This window comes from Pollachius pollachius (assembly GCF_949987615.1).
Source record: "Pollachius pollachius genome assembly, chromosome: 2".
NCBI classification, from domain to species: domain Eukaryota; kingdom Metazoa; phylum Chordata; class Actinopteri; order Gadiformes; family Gadidae; genus Pollachius; species Pollachius pollachius.
The window spans coordinates 47,172,716-47,193,931 of NC_136935.1; the positions used below are offsets into that span (position 1 = coordinate 47,172,716).

At 44.3% G+C, this 21,216-nt stretch overlaps 1 protein-coding gene across 1 annotated transcript; it reads left to right on the forward strand.

Moving 5' to 3' along the window:
• Window positions 1–2,754: 2,754 nt before the first annotated feature.
• Window positions 2,755–21,187, forward strand: rbm20 (RNA binding motif protein 20; the record flags this gene model as incomplete). The annotated part of the gene is made up of 12 exons (XM_079730379.1): window positions 2,755–3,738; window positions 4,515–4,579; window positions 4,958–5,070; window positions 6,061–6,161; window positions 12,573–12,719; window positions 13,262–13,393; window positions 13,554–13,633; window positions 14,141–14,918; window positions 15,895–16,516; window positions 16,643–16,750; window positions 18,275–18,396; window positions 21,119–21,187. The coding sequence occupies exons 1-12, from the start codon at window positions 2,932–2,934 to the stop codon at window positions 21,185–21,187; spliced, it is 3,144 nt and encodes a 1,047-aa protein (XP_079586505.1). The 5' UTR covers window positions 2,755–2,931.
• Window positions 21,188–21,216: the final 29 nt, after the last annotated feature.

The window sequence follows — 21,216 nt, forward strand, 5'->3', positions numbered from 1 at the left end:
AAATATATTTAGGCCTAGTAGTTTCAGTATTTAGGAACGTAAAATATGCAAAAATACATATGTGCAGTGCTTTATAAAAACATGTACATTGATGCCCTATGAAATTGCTTGTTTTTATTGTAAATAATATTATATTGCCATATTAAATACAATAGTAAGAATATTTATGAAAGAAATATAACCATTGACACATTTCACATGAACACTATGTGATGTATTTTACTTTTATTTTTGATTATATTACATATGTAGTTTAAACTAAATATGTTTTCTTAATTAAGTCAATTAAATGTTTAATGTGTATTTATTCATCCTTGAATATTAATAATTCATTGAATATTTTTTAATATATTAATATATAGAATTTCATTCGGAACATTGGATTTGTCAGAGCCCCATGAATTAAATGTTTAGGTTATTTGATCAACAAAATGTTTAGATCGATTTACATTTTTTTCAGCCATATTTATTTTAATGTTTCAATAGTTACAAATAAGTTTCAAAATGTTCTTTATTTTAAACTTCTCCTGTCATTGTTGTTTTTTCCATTGTGTGCAGGTTTTTCATTATCCGTAATCCATATAAAAGATGAACACATTTGCAACCGGTTGTTTAATAATTATATTATTAATAATGTATTATGATAATACTGTTCTATAAAAATGCAACAGGTGAAGTGTTCTTAGTGCCCTGAGAATCAATCCAATTTATAGTGGAGGATTACATATAGGTTAGAATTGACTATCATGTCAATGTAGTTCTATTTAGTGAACAATTATTTCAGCCAGTTATTTTGATATAACAAAGAGTTTATTTGTTGTTAGTTAAAGGCATTTTCTTTTTCTGTATTGTCACTATTTTTTTGTTTGTTTTCCTAGACCTTACTATTTAATAACATTTAAAAGTTGCTTGTGGAAAAGCTATGTTTTTCTGTTAGGCGTCTAGTTAGTCACAGTTTTTCACCGTCTGCTTCCAAAAATCAAATTAACTAGACTTGACAGCTATCCATCCAATGTCCGCATCACAGGGGTACACATCTTGAGTATCAACTGTTCCCTTGCCAAGAGGCCATATGTGTGGGGATAGCAGAAAATGTGTATTAATAGCTTAGCGTCATAGACTAGGGAAGTTTAGCTCCATAAGCATGGTTCTTCAGTTTATAGAGGTTATGCCCCCTGCAGAATCTGGACTTTTAAGTGTTAAGTTCATGACGTAATGGCTTTAACTGTAAGAGGACATCCAAACATCCAAACGCATTCAACAAACAAATCCGGTCTAATTTCTTTCTCTCTTTCTTCTCTCTTTTTCTTTCTCTCTCTCTCCCCCTCCCTCTTTCTCCCTCCCCTCTTTCTCTCGCTCCCTCTCTCTCCTCCCTCTCCCTTTCTCCCTCTATCTCTTCCTCCCGCCCCTCACCCTCTCTCTATCGCTCTCTCTCTCACACACACACACACACACACACACACACACACACACATTATTCAGTGTTCACTGTCTATAAAACTATTTTATCATAATTATTCCTGAATTCACTGACTGTTACATTTGATTGCATTTTTTGTAGCAGATGTGTGAGAGACATTACTAACATGTCTTTATGATGTGTAAACTTTACTGTCAGACCATAACACTAGACTAGAACCCAACCGGCACACTGCCCCTAAGGCGCTAATCCGCTACAGTATTCGGTGGCACACATTCTCCTATATGTCATACATTGATTTCTGTTCCATCCACATTGTAGTGTCTTCCCGTTCATCATCCACTTCCCTTGTCAAAAACCAATGTGACAAACCCAGTCAGCAATGTTTGCACAACAACACGGATGCGATATATGTGTCAGTTACTTGCCCTCAAAATGTTGTACGGTTGAATTCAATTGGTTCCTCTGGGGCTCAGGGTGCCTGCCGAGCCAGGCTGGGCAGTAGCCGGGCCAGGGCAATGTCAGGGGCTTCACATGGATGATGTGATTAATAGTGGAGGGGCCTAAGTTTAGAAGTCATGTGAGGGCATTCATCAGAAACTGAAGCGGCACACCAGTCAACCAGGGTCAGAGCACAGGTGCTGGTTTGGCGTCAAGAGACTCTCAACCAACCGGCGCTACAGTTTGGCTAGGCAGATGATGTCGGTCTGCATAATTCAGAACTTTAAATAATTATGGACCTAGGATGCATTATTAGCTCTTCCACAATATGTAGTCCGCTCGTTATTTCAAGGGTATTAGTTACCCCGAATTGCCTTTCAGAGGACATGTTGTCATTACTTGATCAGGTCTGCATCACATCCGGGTCCATCACTGTTTTCTTTAAAAGGAAAATGATTTGAATTTGAAAATGATTGAAGGTTTTTATTTTTTTCATCCCGCCATTATTTGTATAGCCAAGGCCATTCACTTAGGCCATGGTGAAATCTTTATTAAGTTATTGTTGTACAATTTTCGAATGAAATAACAAGCTAGTAGTGGAAGTGAGTTGTTCGCTTTCTCTATGGCTTTAAGGATTTAGTTTTGTGCTTCGTGTTTTCTTGGACCGGTGGATCCGGAAAACCGTATTTGGTGGACACAAAAATGAAAATGTCCAATGCACTCATTTCCATTATTAAGTATTCGATTGGTCCTCTGTTCACAGTGGCAATCCAGCTCACAACGTCAACAACCAGAAAGGAGCGTTCTTCGGCAGCCTGCCGCCTGCTGGTATTGGTCAGACTGGGCAGCCTGGTCAAGCCGGGCAGGCCGGACTACAGCAGAACCAGCAGAACCAGCAGAACCAGCAGCTCTTCCTGAGCCCCGCCAGCCTCCAGCTTGCTCAACTGCAGGCCCAGCTCACCCTCCACCGCCTCAAGTTGGCCCAGGGCGGCGTGGGAGGCAACGCAGCCAGCGCTGCCACTGCTGCCTCTGCAGCCACGGTCCTGAACCAGGTCCTGTCCAATGTGGCCATGTCCCAGCCCCTGTTGAATCAGCTCCGCTCATCCGCCATGGTGGGGAACCCCCAAGGGGCCTTCCCAAACGGGGGCCTGGGCTTCCCCAATTCTAACGCAGCGCTGGGGGCACTGGTGGGGGGAGCCTTCAACCAGAACCTCGGGAACGTGGGTCTGAACAACTACGGCGGGGGTTCAGCCATGGGCCAACAGGGTGGAGGGGACTACGGCAAGAAGACGGGGTACCCTTCCGACACGGACAGGCGCATGCAGTACGGGGGCTTCCAGGGCGGGACGTCCACAGCCATGAGCAAGGCCGGGGACGGGCAGTACACGTCCACAAACACCCAGGCGAAAATCACAAACAACGGCGGGTTCCACCGAGAGTACTACGGACAGGAGATGCAGGGACAACAGTCTGGGTTTTGTGGCGGTGAACAGAAGATCAGTTCTTATCCCGGCACCGGACTTAAGGAGCCTTGGAAGGGAAACGCCGGCAACCTGTGCCACACCGGGAAGATGGACACGTCCGCCAACGCCAAAGGGTGGAATTCATCCGGGCAGCCGACCCGTTCCCGAGCTGACCTGTACAATCCAGAGGAACCTACCTCGGAACCCAAGTTCACCACAGGAGGGGGGCCCGCCGCGTTCCCAAGTGGACCTCAGGGGTTTCTGGGCTTCCCACCTATGCAGGGAGGGGAGGATCCACTGTCTGGAGGGGCCAGGACCCTTCAGTCGCATCAGGTCAATGATTACCTCGGGACCACGCCTTCCCATCTGCCGCACCAGTGCACCATCTGTGAGAAGAAGGTCTACAACCTCAAGGTGGGTGAAGAGAGGCCGAGTGAGATGTTGCACCTCATTAAAATGGATAGAGTATCCTGTTATGCATTTAAATGTAAAAGTAAAAAGAAACAATGTTTGTACCAGGTAACTTCTGAGGTAAAAATCCTTAATTCAATATGCTGTAAGGTTCTGGATACACTACATCCATTGTGTACAGATGTATAGTGGGGCAAATCAAACACATTCATTTCAAGGGAGAACATTCCTGCATCTCCAAGTTTAACAATATTAATTTTGAGCTGTACAAATATAGGATACTTCTACACACTATTCTAAAACAAAATGAAATGGTGGAGGGAAAGGCTGTAATCGTCTACCAACTTCCTACCACTCTTGGCATTACACTTAATAATACAAAGGGAGAGTATTGTGGAGGTTATTGACATGGCAGCACTTAAAACTAAAACATATAAATCAAGTTTAAAAATCAGTTGACAAACTCTGCGTAGAAAAAGGTAATACAAGACATACTAGTAGAATAATATGACAACGACTATTTGCAGTACTATGACAATGCCCATGTCTTCGTCCAGGACATATTATTAGTCTGGCTCTGTGATAAGACTACAGTAGCCCGCTCTCTCTCCTGTGGTCTCTTTAATTCTCCCTTGACCATGAGCTTATCCAAGGGGTATGTAGCGAAGTGTGGGAGGGAGGAGGCATTACAAAACGGTACCCGAGCCCGGCTGACTCTGTGTGTCGCGGTATGTGTGTGTGTGTGTGTGTGTGTGCGTTCGTTGTTGTGTGTTTCTCAGGACTGGGATCAGCACGTGAAGGGAAAGCTCCACCTGCAGAACTGTTCTCTGTACGCCACTGAGGGGTGAGTTCAGCTCAAAAAATCCAGGGCACACAACACAAAGCTTTGTGGCGTGCACAAAATGTCAAGCGTTATCCGGGCTTCAGCCCCACTGACAGCTGAAGACGTATGCGCCACATGCTTTCACCTTTATTTATAGGATGTTGTGGACACACAGACATCGGGTTTTCCTATCAGGAACTCCTCGGAACAGCAGTGCTTTCTCATTGACTCGCATGGTGACGATTTCCAAGCATTTATCAAGTTCTTGAAGGTAGTTGGGAAGGGGATATTTCACTGCCCCCGCCGTTTAAAGCCTATTTTTCGCGGTCTCCGTGAACATGAGCTGTGTCACAGAATGCGAGTGGCGGCTAAAATAACCATCCCTCCTGTGGCTCCCAGCAGCGCGACGGGGATAGCTTCCGGAGCTGAGCACTACACAGGCAGCGGCGCGTCCAACGGAGCTCCGAACACGGCGCTCAATAACTCAATGGTCTACTCAGCCCCCGGTCAAGGTAGGCTCACCCCACCCGCCCACATCCGTGATTCTCTGAGAGATTCCTTGTTCCCCTGACAATGTGGCAGACGCTGTTTGTCTTTAGACAGCAGCTATGTGGATCAGGGGGTCTCTGTACACAGTGGGTTCTCCCAATTAAACATTGAGAATTAAGTTGATGATAATGTTTAATTGTGAGAGCCATTATTTTCCTATTGGGATGAAGTTGAAAGTTGAATAGGAACAAACTTTTGAATGTTTTTGGATGCAGTGTTTGCCTCGTTGCCTGTAAATGCTATTATTTTAGATTATTTAAAATGTGTTTATATATTAAACATGAATCCTACATTCTTCACAGTATTTGGGGTTTCTTTGTCTGGTTGTCAGTCATACAATGTTTCCTAGCTCAATGCCATGGTCAGATTAGAAGCTTACTCGTTACATATAACACTTTTAACCCTTTGACTTGAGTCTCAAAACAATAGTTGCTGTGTATCCCATGAAGACGTCAGACCCTTCATGGCCATGGCCCTGTACATTTAGCCCAGTTACTTGGACACAGTCGGTTCCCATGTCCAGGCGAAACGAAAAGGAGTTCAGCCTTTGCTATGGGGGCGTCTGAGTTAAGACATGATCCCCCTGAACAAATCAGCCTCCCTATGTCAGCGATGGCTTTATGAAACTGATTTAATGCGAACATTTAATCCGTACTCTTCCAGTTTAATTGTTTAAATATCCCTTCTTTTGCCGATTTGTGTTTTCATCCATTATATATTTAGAAATTAATTTTCTGAATGTACGTTTTTTGTATTTTTTTTATTCGTGATATATTTTTCTGACTGTTTCAGCTCTGGCTTAATTTATAATCTTTATCTTTATATCTTATCTGTAACTTCATAGCGTTCAACATTTAAAAACAAATGTGACTATTTGTGCTCTCTGTTACAATCCGGTTTCATATATTTACATGTAAATTTATTTTCACACTTCATTTATGTTCTATCTATAGATGTGTCCTCAGGCACCAATTTGCCCTACTTACCAGCTGCAGGAATGAAGAGTTACCCTATGGCAGCCGTCGGATTTACCTTACACCAGCCGGGGGCAAAGGTCAGACAAATGTTTGGCTTCTTACACTGCTGATTTAACAAGGTTTTTCCTGTAGATGTAAATCCTTTTTCCTGATAGATTATGGGGTAGACCGTAGAGGATACCACGTAGCCCCAAACACACAGAGGCTCATTGGGCCCAGTCTAATGGGACAGACTGAATGGGAATGTTTTCTGACCTAAGGTGGTAATGGGTTGAATCTTGTTCAGCTCATCATATCAACCAATTGACCCCTATATGTCCGCTGTTTCACTTTTCAATGAGGGAGTAACTGAGCAAAAGTAACAAGCAGCATGTTGTGGTTATCACTAGTGAACACAATTGTGTTTTGATTCATGCAACATAATTACTACATTAACACAGCCCGTTTACATACACATACATATTGCGATGTACTAAACAGTAGTAATATTCAATGACATCAGTTACAATATAGTCCATATATTATTAGATTTGTAGATTAATAATTCCTTAGTATTTCTTCCGACCTAGGTTTGTTTTTTTCTTTTACTATAAGGTTCTCCAGAGTGATAATGCAAAATTATCATCAATTTCGCTCTTAATTTCCTATTACCAGTTGACGAGCTTCACTGTTTTTTGTATATTAGTATTGTCCAAGATTCTTTCTTATTTCAGCTTGTTGTTGCGATCAGCAGGTAAAAAATGATTTCAGCAGTCATACTCATTGTGGTCGGTTAGCATTAGTAGACTAGTCTTACACAGGGGCCCTTTAAGTAGAAAGTGTAATGGTCAGTACATTGTAATGGGCCAATGTTTGAGTAGCAGATGTGGACAGGGGTATGGGTAGACAGCTGCTGGATCTCAACTCAACACTCACAAACCACTTCTTTGCCGTTTCCCTTCGAACCAGATATCCCAAATGGACTGTTAGTGTTGGTTCAGTTGCAGAAGTGATATGTTAAGATGCATTTCAACGGATTCACTGTAGAGACAGAGAAAAAAAAACTTGAATACACAGAATAGGCACATATTTGGGAAGAAACTCACAAGTCTGATAATAGGCTGATAATAATGCCATTGTTTAGTGCATTTCTTCATTTGCAATTGTTTAAATCTCCACCCCCTTACCCCTTAGCAAAGAGGCTTTCAAAGTAAAAGAGGAAAATAGTTTCAAGAGAACATGGCAGTTCTACAGGCACTGGGAATAGGGGGATATACAATCAAACAAGTGCAATACTTTCAGCTGAGCCGTATATCAGTTAATACGGCCATTGTTTCACAAATCTCTTCTACTTGTTTAATGACTGACTCCCCCCCAATCCCCACCCAAAGTGCCCCCACGAGTCAAAGTAAACAGTCACAGCCTCTTTTCCGCAATTAATTTAGCGTATTCCCTGAGGCACACCCCTCAGTCTCCACTCACTCCAGTCACCCCCTCCCAGGCTGCTTCAGATTGCTTTAGCGTCTGTGCGCCTGGCCCCCCGACATGGGCTGAAAACCAGCAGCTGCTGCTAGCCGTCTGCTGGGCTGAAAAGTAAAACCCAGTTGACGGTTGGTGCGAGAGCGTTGGGGTGATGCGCCACAGCTGACCGAGAGGAGAGGGCGCTGGCCTCCGATGCGGTTGCCATGACGTTACGCTCAGAATACGCATCTATGCATGGTTTCGATCTTGTGGTTTGACCGATGCCTCGTCAAAATCGTACATTTACTGTAGAATATTGAAGACTACTCTAATAGACTCACTCACCTACGTACACACACACACACACACACACACACACACACACACACACACACACACACACACACACACACACACACACACTCACACTTTGCTTCTCGTCTTATCGGACAATATTCATAATGATGTCCAGCACGCAAATTACAGCTAGCATAAGCAATATATTCTTTATTTGTCATATTTGGTGGAATTCTACAGCATTCAATAAATCAAATGCTCTGACAAAAACAAGAGAATGATCTAGAATCTGCAGCTGTTGCCGACTCTTATAAGCCTGTCGAATCATTTCATTAAGCCTGGATAAAATGATTGGATGGCATACCTGTCCGTCTGCCTAGCTGGGTGGGCTACCTGCGCCCACTCGGCCCGGTCAATCACTGTGCATGAGCCGAGACTTCCACAACACTAGGCAGACCTGTTGCTAAGCTAGCGAGCTAGTCATGTATTTTGGGGGCCTTTGGACGGAGGCTTGGAGGGAGGGGTGGGGTGTTTTCTGTCGGCTACTTTCAAAACCTGGCTCACTCCGGCTTGTTTCTCCAAATTGCGTACCCAAGCTTTAAAGCACCTGCACAATATTTTATTCGGCCAAACCTTTGAGTGAATCACTGAGTAGATAACTTCTTTGATAGTCATTAGAACAAAACCCAAAAATATATAAAGCATATATGTATTTTTTTATCCATATCAAAATTGTAAGTAAGTATGTAAACACATCTATTCCAATCTTCTGTTCATCTGTCTATTGTTTTGGGCAATAGTACATTTCTCTCCATTAAGGAATATCTCTAAATGGCCATTGGGACTCCCACAGTCAGTCTTTTCACCCACAGTAGGAACCACTTATTTTGTTCTGCTACGTGGACTAATGTTAGCAAGCTATAAACACACACCTGTCTGAGCCCAGCAGGTGGGGTTTTAACTGTTGTTCCGGCTATCAAAGAGCGAGCACGCACACCCCCCCCCACAGACACACATGTACAACATAAACACAGACACACACACACACATGCAAACATTAACATGTGTGCACATACAAACAAACAAACAGACATTGATTACACACGTACAAACACACACACACACACACACACACACACACACACACACACACACACACACACACACACACACACACACACACACACACACACACACACACACACACCTAACAGAATATCTCATGAAAAGCCATGAAGCACAAGAAATAAACACACCGCTTACTGATAGAAGCAGAGGCTCACGCCCCCGTACGCCCAAAGCCCCCCCCCCAAATCCTACCCCTCCCGGGCTGGATGGGTGTTAGGTTTCGGCAGGGTAAGCAGGGTAAGCGGGGCAGAAAGGTGATCCGGGGCTCCGGCGTGCAGTCCTCCCGCTGCAGGAGCGTTTAGAGAATCTGTGAAACGGACCAGACCATCTGCCCGTTGGAATCCACCAAACTCGGATCACCACTTTACAACAACAAACACGGCACGGTCCCTCAGCACGCTCCGGCCATCCGCCTGGATGCGGTCGGTTAAGGAAAACCAAAGCGGGGTTAAAGTTTGAGTCGAAAGGTTGATACATGAATACGTAGTGCTGTGTTAAAAGTCCCTTACAAAGAGAAACTTGTTTGATTTTGACAAACCAAATTCATTTTAGTTCACACAAACCGATCAACTTTTTTTTGTTCACACAAGCAGTGTGTATAATTGCAAATTATCACTAGTGATTATGTAAAGGCAATCAAAATACGATACGTGTTACACCAGCTGTTGATGTCAACAAATATACATGCAATATATTGGTCATTATCACTTGTCATACACTCTTGTTTGTTATTCCAACGTGTTTCGGTTTTAGCTTGGCTTTAGCGTAGCAAAAATGGTTTCCTGTTATACTACCATATAACAGGACACATTTTGCTGACTGGTTTCAAAATACTTGTTACTTACATCCTTAGTTATGCTAGTTTCTCAAAATAACAAAGCATTACTCTCAAACTCTCATATAAGGCAATGCACGGATTTCGAATCACGCAAAATGTACAGAGTGTCATTTTGCAGTACAATCTTAGCTGCAGTGAAATGTTGGATGAAGTGGTCAAACCAGGTGTTGAGGTTAACCCCATTTGCTCCCGGGAGCGGCCAAGCCTGATGGGCGTGTTGAAGCAGCAGGGGCCTGGCTGTGAAGCCATGAACAAGCCTGCATCCAAAAGGTTCTCAAGCCAAACCACAGCGGGTGCAGCCACCGCTGGGCCAGACTACCATTCAATCCAATGTTGTGAGGTGGTATCGTCGACAGCCTATTCCTAGAGCTGTGTAATGGGCTCAATCCATGGCGCCCTTTCTGTCGTGTTATGGTAAGGAAAAGAGCCTTAAATATAATCCTCATCACTCAATATAACTCCCCCTATCTGAAGCTGTTAATGTCCGTTTGGCTGGCCACAATCTATATGTGTTGTTGCCAGCCTGTTTTTTCAGTCAGACGTTGAGAGGTTATCTTTCAATTGGGGTTACGTGAATGATAACGCTGCCTGGGCTATTCTTTCCCCCACTTCTGGAAGTGAATGACATAGTGTCTTTGGTTGCATGGTCAACAATGTTATCTCGTATTTTGTTTTGTGAAGTCATATAATACACATAAAAAGTGAATTGCTCCTACATCAGCTAATGCAGAGCATGAACTGCAAAAAAAATGCACCACCAATTTGTACAACTTGCGATTGTTTATTTTCAAATCACGGTGAATCACTCGCCGCAGTTCCTTCCAGTTCCTCCCTGTGATCAGCCTCCCTTGGGCCATTCGGTCGGTGTGCATATCCAACACCTATACATTTAGCGACAGCTTACGTGTCAGCGGGATTTGGCCGGCGCGTGCGTACATCAACAGGCTAAACCCAGTTCAAGACCCTCGCGGACTCATGTTCTGTAGGGCTCTCTCACTCCGCGCCGCGTAGAGTGGCCACTGGACCCGCTGTCAAGTGTCTGTTAGTGTTGGGCTTTTCTCCGGACAAATTCCCTGTAAAAACAGGCTTGGTCGGGGGAGGCCAGCCGCTGAGGTACTAGGTGCTCTGGCGTGTCTTTCTTCACACGTGTCGCTGTCCGTCAAGCGTCAGCTGGGGAAGTCATGGAGGGGGCTGGATGGTGTGGGGTGCTGGGTGTGGGCGAAGGGTGCTAGGAGAAGGTGCTTTGGGAAGAAGGAGGAGATTAAAGGAGGACAGAAGGGCTTTAGGGTATTTACAACTTTACAATCTGAGATGTTATTAGGACGTGAGCCACATCTGCCACCTTTTGGATGAGCAACAGGCACTGAATTTAGCTGATGACGATAACCTCTATTTATAAATGTCATAGATGTTGGAATGCAGTTAGCTTGAGTTTCGTTATAGGGTGGATTGTAATTTAAGTCTGCAAACAAATAATAGATAAAGCACTTTCTGGCATCCTTGAACAACAACAAGCTTAAAATTGTATGCAACACCTGTGTCATCAACAACATGTCAACCAACCTTCAAGTAATTGTATTGCTGTTATACAACCCGTTAACTTATTTCTTCATGGTGTGCATGAGATGAAATCCTTTGCGTGTACGAAAACATCTTAAATGATGAACTCCAATATCAAGTTAGCTTTAGGATCAAAATCTCACCAATCTCGCCCCTGATCCCTGCAAAAACAACTGTTGAACATTTTATATCCCTTCCCTCCTAAAAACGGTGCAATGCCATTGTGAATGGGAATTTGTTGGTGTCAGGGAAATATTTGAACTAGCCACAGCTGCCCTTACCCATTTCAAAATGTTCTCCACATGCTAGCCCTGGCCCGATCATAAACCAGCCTCTCCAACATGACAGAAATGTCACGTAAAGTTGCTGAAGAGATGATCTTCTCCACAGCCGTTTGGCAACTTACTCACTGCCTGAGGACAGCCATCAAGGTTGTCCTCCGGCTGGCTTATCTCCAGGGGGTTGTGGCTGCTCCATAGAGAGCAGAGATTGGGTTTAGTGTTTAGGGCTTGCTGGAAACACTAATTACGACCGGAGAAGAAAGCCAAGATTGTTGTACTATTCTTGACTGACTGCTCTTTGGATTTGATTGACTAAAACCAGTCCAGGGCGGTGAGACAGACATTCAGACAGACAAACTTCCCTGCTACGTATCACCGGCTGCTCTCCTTGCCACTTTCTGTATCCATAAACAAGAGCGTGTCGGTAAAAGAATTGGCTGCACAACCAGTAGTCGGACTGTGGCGGGGGGGCAGGATCTCTCTTTATTTGGCAACCCCGGGGGGGGGGGGGGAGATTAGTGACACAGGGTCACAGATGTCAGGATGTTGGCGGGCCCTAAAAGCCAAACAGGGACATTCTCATTATCACCGCGACACTTTCACCGCATCGCACCCTATTTATAGAGTCCAACAGGTTCACACGCACGGCCGTTCGTAGGGAAAACAACTGGGAATGTCCAGCTTAGTGACAAACAATTAGACCTGGGACTCCCTGGTTTTCAACTGATCCTTCCGCCTTAATACAATGCCACTCTACCAATGTGTGTCCATGCCACGCAGCGCCATCAATGTCATCAAGAATTGGCCGCACTTCCAATCCACACTGGATGAGTGACAACAAGCCGTATGTTTAGAGATAATATGTTTTTCAGAAATGGGGTGTTATGTTTCACGTTTGGGTCAATAATATAGATATATTTTTACTCTTTCATTGTGTTTTCCAGCCGTTTTCACCCAGGAAGTCCACGCCGGGACGGGTCGTCCACATCTGCAACCTCCCAGAGGGGAGCTGCACCGAGAGTGATGTCATCAACTTGGGACTGCCCTTCGGGAAGGTCACCAACTACATCCTCATGCGCTCAACACACCAGGTAGCTACATGCTATAGGCTACATGCTTCCATTGCTGTTTATGTTACATTTGTGGTACTAGTGTGACAAAACAGTGAGTTCGTCTTGTGACGGGTCTAGCCTGGAGCTGTGTTTTTTCTGTGTTTGGTTACTTTTGGCTTTTTGCATGCAGAATGTGTCAGCTGGCCTTTACGAGATCCGCTGAACGCAGATGTTGCGGCCATGCCAAGTCGTAGCCTTGGAAAATGAAATGCAAACGTTAATATTGAGTGCTGTGTCATAACAACAAATTGACCGTTTTACAGCATCGCAGAATGACACCCAGTGTGTCAGGTTCTCTGTTCATCGTTTCTTATGCAGCATCATCAAATTTAAGTTGTTACTAAAATCTGCGGTTACGCGCATTAACTTAACTAGACGAAAAGCAATGAAATACAATACGGTGTGAGCATGGTCGTTTGGGTAGACACGTGATATGCCAAAAATGTTTGACAGACCCCCCCTGCGAGCCAGGGCTGTAAAAGTGTCAGGCGGGACCTGTAATTCAGCTGTTTTTCCACCAGGCCTTTCTGGAGATGGCCTTTGTGGAGGCAGCTCAGGCCATGGTGCAGTACTACCAGCTGACTCCTGCCATGATTAACGATCAAAAGCTCCTGATTCGGATGTCCAAGCGATACAAGGAACTCCAGCTGAAGGTCGGTCTGCAATGCGACTTTGTTTATTGCCGGCTTTATTTTGGTAGTGGTGTGCGACGCACAGTGTGGATCATGGCTCGTGGTTCGAAGCACAGGACCTGGTTTAAAAGTGTGACATTGCAGGGTGAAGCTATATTTTTGTCTTTTGTTTCCCAAACAGAAACCAGGGAAGGATGTGGACTCTATCATTTATGATATCAACTCCCAGAGGGTGCGGGAGGAGATGCAGGATCCTGAACAGTACGGACCTATTTCTGTTTGTTAAAAGTTTTCCCTGTTGGATTTTAAAATCAAGTTTCTTAAAGGGGACATATCATACCACCAGGTGTGAGTGTGATTAGCCATTACAAGCCGTTTTCAAAATGTGCAGCATTGTGACATCACAGGTGGGCGTGTCCATCTAGATGTGTGACAGATAGATGGACACGCCCACCTGTGCACATTTTCAAACCTGCTTGTAATCGCTAATCACACTCACACCTGGTGGAATGAGATGTCCCCTTTAAGTTATAAAAATACAAATAAAAAGCGATTAATTAATCGAATTGGAAGATAAATCGAACAAAGTCAATAAATTAACTCAAATATATATGTTTATATAATTAAAAATATTTCCACCAGTTCAAACCGGCTGCAATAAGCATCAACGTATTCGCAATTCGTGTTTGACCGTGGTCCTGCGGTGCCGTTGCCGGGGTCTGGGGGTTGATGTGTGCCATGAATCCGATCCTTATCTCCTGCCCTCAGCTACATCCCGGAGAGAGCTCGCTCCAGGAGCCCCGTCAGCCGCTCCCTCAGCCCCAGCTTCACCTCCTGCAGCTCCGCCCACAGCCCCCCGGGGGGGCCCGGCCGGGGCCCCGAGCGGGGGGCCAACAACGGCCAGGGCCCTCGCCGGGGCTCCTGGGACTGGAGCTGCCAGCAGCGGGGCCGGGGCGAGGAGGAGAGGGATCGGGAGAGGGACGAGCTGCACTGGAGGAACGGGACGGGCGGCGAGGAGGACCGGAGCGGCGGAGGGGACCGCCGGGGGGGGAAGCACTACCCCAAACCCATGGACCGGATTAGCCCCAGATCTGGAGACCAGCGAGGAGGAGGTGGAGGAGGAGGAGGAGGTGGTGGTGGCGGATGTGGAGGAGGAGGAGGAGGAGGCGAAGGGATGAGGGGCGGCAGAGACTGGTATCCCCGGGGTAGCCCTCAGGGAATGCCCTTCAGCTCCTACAGGAACCCAGAGGAGGACTTCTATCCAAAGGAGCAGGGCTACAAGACGGAGAAGCTCCCCAGGGCGCCGTATCAGAGACACGAGGCCAAGCCCCGGAGGAGGGACGGCCCCGGGGACTACCACGGCCGCACCCGGCATTCCGAGTCGGACATGACAGAGGAGATGTGCTCCAGAACGCCGGAAGATAGGAGGCAGAGTTCACCGGGAAGAGGAAGAAGCAAAAAGACAAGTAGGAGGCATGGCCCCAAGGAGAAGCAGGAGAGCCAACCCTCCCCTGGGAATCCTGCAGGGAATAACGCTGGGAATACTGTTGGGAATACTGCCGGGAATACCGCCGGGAATACCGCCGGGAATAACGCTGGGAATAACGCTGGGAATACTGTAAGACAATAAACTCTTTCATTTTTTCCTTATACATTGATGGAACATAACACACTCCTGCTGATAAAACTAATATAATCGGGAATAAGTCCTTATTGTTGGGTTGTTTAAAGTAAAGCCAACCCTAGAATAATTAAAGTAAAAAAAAAAGTAAAAAAAAAAAAAAGTAAATAAACACAACTACTACTACTAAAAATAACTAGTAGTAGTAGGGCTATTGATTCCTCCTGATCAAATTAAAGATTCTGGGTACACACCCCAATATCTGATTATAGAGTGGGAATGCTTTGTGCAAGGGGGTTTGGTTTTCCTTTAGACATTTAGAGTGTACTGTGGTGTAGACTTTTGATCTGTTAAACACGCATGTGTTTTTCTCTTGCTATAGGGCCACCAGTTGAAGGAAAGATCGTCTTCCCCTCAGCAAAGCAGAGCAGAAGCAACCCAAAAAGTGGTTACAGCATGTGTGAAGGAAAATCAAGTGAGCCTAATGCTATTTATCTATCGACCGATCTGTATGTCTGTCTGTCTGTCTGTCTGTCTGTATCTATCTCTCGCTGCCTCTAGCAATTGATCCATCTATCTTTATGTCTCTCGCTCTCTCGCTCTCTATCTATCTATCTATCTATCTATCTATCTAACTGTCTATCTAACTATCTATCTTTCTAACTCTATCTTTCTAACTCTCTATCTATCTATCTATCTATCTATCTATCTATCTATCTATCTATCTATCTAACTGTCTATCTAACTATCTATCTTTCTAACTCTATCTTTCTAACTCTCTATCTATCTGTCTATCTGTCTATCTGTTTATCAGTCTGTCTGTCTGTCTGTCTGTCTGTCTGTCTGTGAGAGACAGCTTTGGGACATTGTTGACACCCCCCCCCCCCCGCTCTGCCCTCAGGTGGAGGTGTGCGAGGAGAGCGGCGAGGACACGGAGGGCGAGTGCTGGTACCCCGGCAACATGGAGGAGCTGGTGACCGTGGACGAGGTGGGCGGCGAGGACGACTCCATCGTGGAGCCCGACCTGCCCGAGCTGCTGGAGGGCAGCTCCTGCCCCGCAGCCCGGCAGGACCCGGGCCGAGGGCTCCCAGCCGCCGCCGCCGCCGCCGCCCGCCCCGCACCGCGGGACGTCCCGGAGCAAGAGAAGAGCCCGGAGCCCTCCGAACCACCGGCCAAAGAGCCCCCCAGGGAGGAGCCCCCCAGGGAGGAGCCCCCCAGGGAGGAGCTCCTGGAGGCGCGTCCCCAGACGGGGCCGGCGCCGGAGGTGGAGGCGGTGGCGGAGGAGCCGGTCCAAATGGGGGCCCCTGCACAGCCCATCCACGCCCTGAACGACTTCCCGGGCCAGGAGCTGAAGGCGGCCCTGGAGGAGGCCCGCACTGAGGTCCGAGCGGAGGGGGGCCCAGGGCCGTCGGAAGAGGAGCAGGCGGCCGGCGCGTCCGAGGACAGCATGATCCAGGATGTGGCCCCCAGCCCCGAGACAAATATTAAGGAAACTCAGCCCAAAGAGGAAGCTCCTAAAATGGGTAACCATGAAGTGATACTAGGAGTTTAGTCAGAGCTTACTTAGATGCAACTCTAGATACCTAGATGCTTAGATGCTAAACCATAGCGGGTGGATGTGTTAAAATGTCTTTGGGTTTTCTTCCCAGGTGTCCATAACATCACGAACAACCTGTATCAGACGCAGGTAGAGGTCGAGGGTCACTCACCGACACGAGAACAGGACCGGGTCATCAGTGAGCACAGCATTCCCCTGGGTGAGTGGAACACCGTCTAATGGCAATGTTTGAACTAGATCCTTCATAGACAGCGCCTATTTTTAAGAATGAGTCTGTTCGATTGTACTGTTTGGTGATTTCAGGTGAATGTATTGCTCCTGCACATTGTACTGCAATAAGATTCATTTTTGCATTTTTAAAAAAAGTAAGTAAGTATTATCTATAAATTTAAAATAAATAAATAAAAAGAAAATAAAAAAAGAATGGTGTGTAAAAATTCAAACTCCAAAGAACCTTTTGTTTGTGATCCTTTTGTGTCTGATCCACGGTATTCCTGTCACTCTTGGCTTCGGTCTAGTGATAAAATAGCGAATACAGATACAACAACCTGTTGCATTAGCACTCTTAATTGAGTGGAATCTGAAGGGATGAGCACGGTGTCGGTTGCTCGCTCACTTGTCACTGGCAGGCCTATTTTGGGTGAGCGCGTCGTGAACCCCGCCCGTGAACGGAGTGTATTTATATTACCGTGAGGGCTAGGATGACAGCCCAGCGCATGACCCGGTCGCCCGGGTGAGGTTTTACCTCCTAGAGGTTATGATGTCATGTGCCAGCAGCAGGCTACAGAACCCCTGCACACACATACATACATAGGCGCGCAATCAATGGCAGCCATTATCAATCTCTGGTATATCGTAACTAAAATGGTTTTACATTAGAATCCAGGTAGAGCACGGCATCATAATAAGTTATTAAAAAATCATTGCCAGTGACAAAAACATGACAATGTTTTAGTGCTGCACGATTAATCGAATCGCAATCGCGATATAAGCCTTTGCGATTGTATAACTGCAAAAGGCTGCGATTTAATTTAAACATATATATGTATATTTTTTTATTTGTATTTTCTTATTTATTCTATTTCTTTTATTTAGTTGTACTATTGAGAAAACCTAACAAGTTTGCACTGCAGAAATGCCTTTATTTTGAAAAAGATTTTTTATTATTATTTATTTAATTTTGTAAAATATTATTATTTTGAAACCAGTACTGTACACATTTTTTAGTTTTTGTATGTTTTATGCTAGTTTAAATTTGTATGTTTGAGTTAAGAAATAAACATTTTAAAATTATCAGTAATCTGTGTGCATTTTCCTCGATAACAAGCAAGTAGACTCATGACACCATTTGTTTATTATATTGCAATCGCAAATCGCAATATTGTCCACAATAATCGCAATATGACTTTTTCACCAAATCGTGCAGCACTACAATTTTTACAATAATGACAACCATAATAATACAATGCAAACATAAAAACAATTCTGTTAATATGAATGAATGAATACATTATTACAATAATGATCCTGCAAAATAAATCTTTGTCACTCTATTTCTACCTTAAATAAATGTATTTGCAATACATAAGAACATAGTAACAATAGTATATAAAACAGTATATGTTATTATCGTTATCGTTACTACTGTAGTGCTGTCGGGCAGTTTGTACCTGTTCCATTCTGAAAGTTGTGCTCGTTTTCTCCAATGGCTGCATTCCAACAGGGGTGGAGTTCATTGTGCCGAGAGCCGGGTTCTTCTGTAAGCTGTGTGGCCTCTTCTACACCAGCGAGGAGACGGCCAAGACGGCCCACTGCCGCAGCACCGTGCACTACAGGAACCTGCAGGTACGCCCCGTTCCAGGACACAAACACCATGCCGCCCATTAAACACATGTGAAACTCTGGGTCCTTTTACTGATGTCTATATTTGGGCTGCTCGATTATGGAAAAAATCATAATGACTCATGATTACTTTGGGCAATATTGAAATCACGATTATGCACTCATTTTTGAGTTTGAAATCATTATGCATTTATTCAGCCTTTCCCTCCAATAAAACACTTTGTTACTGAGAGCTTTTAAATTTCCCCTTAAATAAATACACAAAATGTTCAAATAGAGAATAATGCACTAATATGTATCCAGCTGTTCTTCTATTTTGTGAATAAAATAAATTTACTTAAAAAAAGAAATATATTAGTTTGGAGATCGTTTGACCCAAAAATCTAAATCACAATCAAATTTGATTAATTGAACAGCCCTAGTTTAATTGCAGTATTGTAAAACACTGTAGAACTAAAAGTTCAGACAAACGTAAAACAAAATAAACTACTAGGTCATACACATAGCTACGGAGGAGGATTAGGGCCACATGTGTTTCTTTTTTTCGAGTTCTGACTTTAAAGTCTGATTTCTTGGATTACAGTCAGAATTAGGCTAGCTGTAAGGAACCCAGGTCAGTGAGAGTCACGTTGTGAGATGCAGGATGGGAACCTAAGATGACCTATGAAAGAGGATTAGGGCCACATGTGATTTCTTTTTGAGAATTCTGAGAATAGAGTCAGAATTCTCACTTTAAACATATATATATATATATATATATATATATTTTATCCTTTATTTAACAAGGTAAAAGTCTCATTGAGATTTAAATCAATTTTTCAAGAGAGACCTGGCCAAGAGGTCAGCATAGAAACTGACAATATATGTATGTTTCATACAAACTAAAATCGCACAATTTGCACACAATTAAACGTTTTTCACATGTGGCCCTAATCCCCTTCCATACATAGCTTATCACTTTAAAATAAATAACCAACATATACCTGACAGCTTTACCTGCTTGTCGTCCAATGGGGGGTTAACTTAAAACGCACTCGTGGGGAAGTCTTCAATGTTTAAGACACTGTCGTCCACTATTGGCGCTCCTTCACTTGTGAATGTAATGCAACACGAAAAACCACCAAACTCGAAAAGTAAAGATCAATGACTGAAATTACACACCCTGAGGGGCGAACAACATGTAAACGGAAGGCCTTTCAGTGGATGCTTTTATCCAAGATGTCTGACAATGCACACACATTCTCAGCCGGGAATCGAACCCCTTACCCTGGCAAACGTTAATGTCAGGGGATCAGGGCACCATGACCGTGTTTTATTAAGTGTAATTGACGTTAGCGGCATTGCCAAGTACAGTAGTTATTTTAAATTCCATCTCTTTACATTAGCCCTATTTGCTTCAGAGAGAGACTGGGCTAATATGTATGTGTCGCTCACAGGCACGCACACAAAGTGTACATTACAAAGTCACTATTAAGCAGCCGGAACCGTTGCATGCAAGCTCTTCTCCGTAGCACAGCTGTGGATGGATCCAGGATCAGAAACCCTCTGCCAAATAGTGCAACAAATCACAGCAGGCAAAGACCCTGCAAAACAGCTGGGACACATGGCCAACCGCTTTCCTCCGTCCGTGGGCAATTTGTTATTATATTATCTATATATATTATATATATATTTGTTAAGTCATACATTTCCTGAATGGCAACTTAATGTTTTTAAGTTGTCCAACAAACCATTATGCTAGTTTGTACATCAAGCACCATTGTGTTTCTAGGAAAAAAAAAATGTATATTCTTCCCATGCACTAGTTGGGTATAACTCAGGACCTACTGCTCAAGCTAGCAAGCTAGTCATGCGGTTTGGGGGAGGTCTTTTTGCATGCCTGGAATACTTTCAAAATCAAACTAAAATCTGTCTGGTTGCTCCAAATTTCCTACTCTATCTTTAAATAGCTTGACAGTCACATATGGTAGTTAAATTGAGATATAATACAGAACAACGCTAGTAGAATTGGTACTCTGCCTTTTGCAGAGCTGGTGCACATCAGCAGAATGTGAGCATGAGACAGCTGATGACCAAAAGCAGGGGCGAGTAGGGAACAGCTGATAGGTCGATAGTCGATGCATGCCATTATTTTCTCAGAGTTTTGCGTATGTAGCCTGACATCGCCAGACCAATCCGCAAACGCGTATTAGTCTGGGACCTCGCAGTTCATTTTTGATTTTGGAGGTGCATATCAAAGGGTGCAGACCGAAATGCTTCTTGACACAATTAGACAGAGCAAATAAAACATGAATTGGAGGATTTGTCTGGTTCCCAGGCTAGTGGTAATGTGCAATAAAAGCAGTTAACAGACTGTGGCCTTCATGTTGTGTAGCATGGTTGTATACCATGGTTGTTAATGCGGCCGGAGATCCTTCCCCCTCTTCTCTAGATTCTAATCCAGAGCCACATTTGTGATCAAAGGGGATAGGGTTTATTCCGTATTAACTAATTCAATACCAATTAGAGCAACAACTTCTAATCAACTTTCTTTTAAGATGAGCGAACAAATTTATTTTCAACTTTTAGAATATCTTTAGTTGAAGAATATATGTCATAGACACATTCGCTCTTCATTCATCTAATAATTTTATTGTTTTATTATTTGGGTAATTTCCAGAGAAGCTGGGAATTCATTTTTACATTTTGGGTTTCGAATTAACTGGCACCCTTTGTCTGTCCTCAGAAATACCTGACAGAGCTGGCAGAGGAGAGTCTGCTGGGGGCAATGGCACAGCAGCCGTCTTCAGAATGACCTCAGCCACCTGTGACCTCGCACTTGTG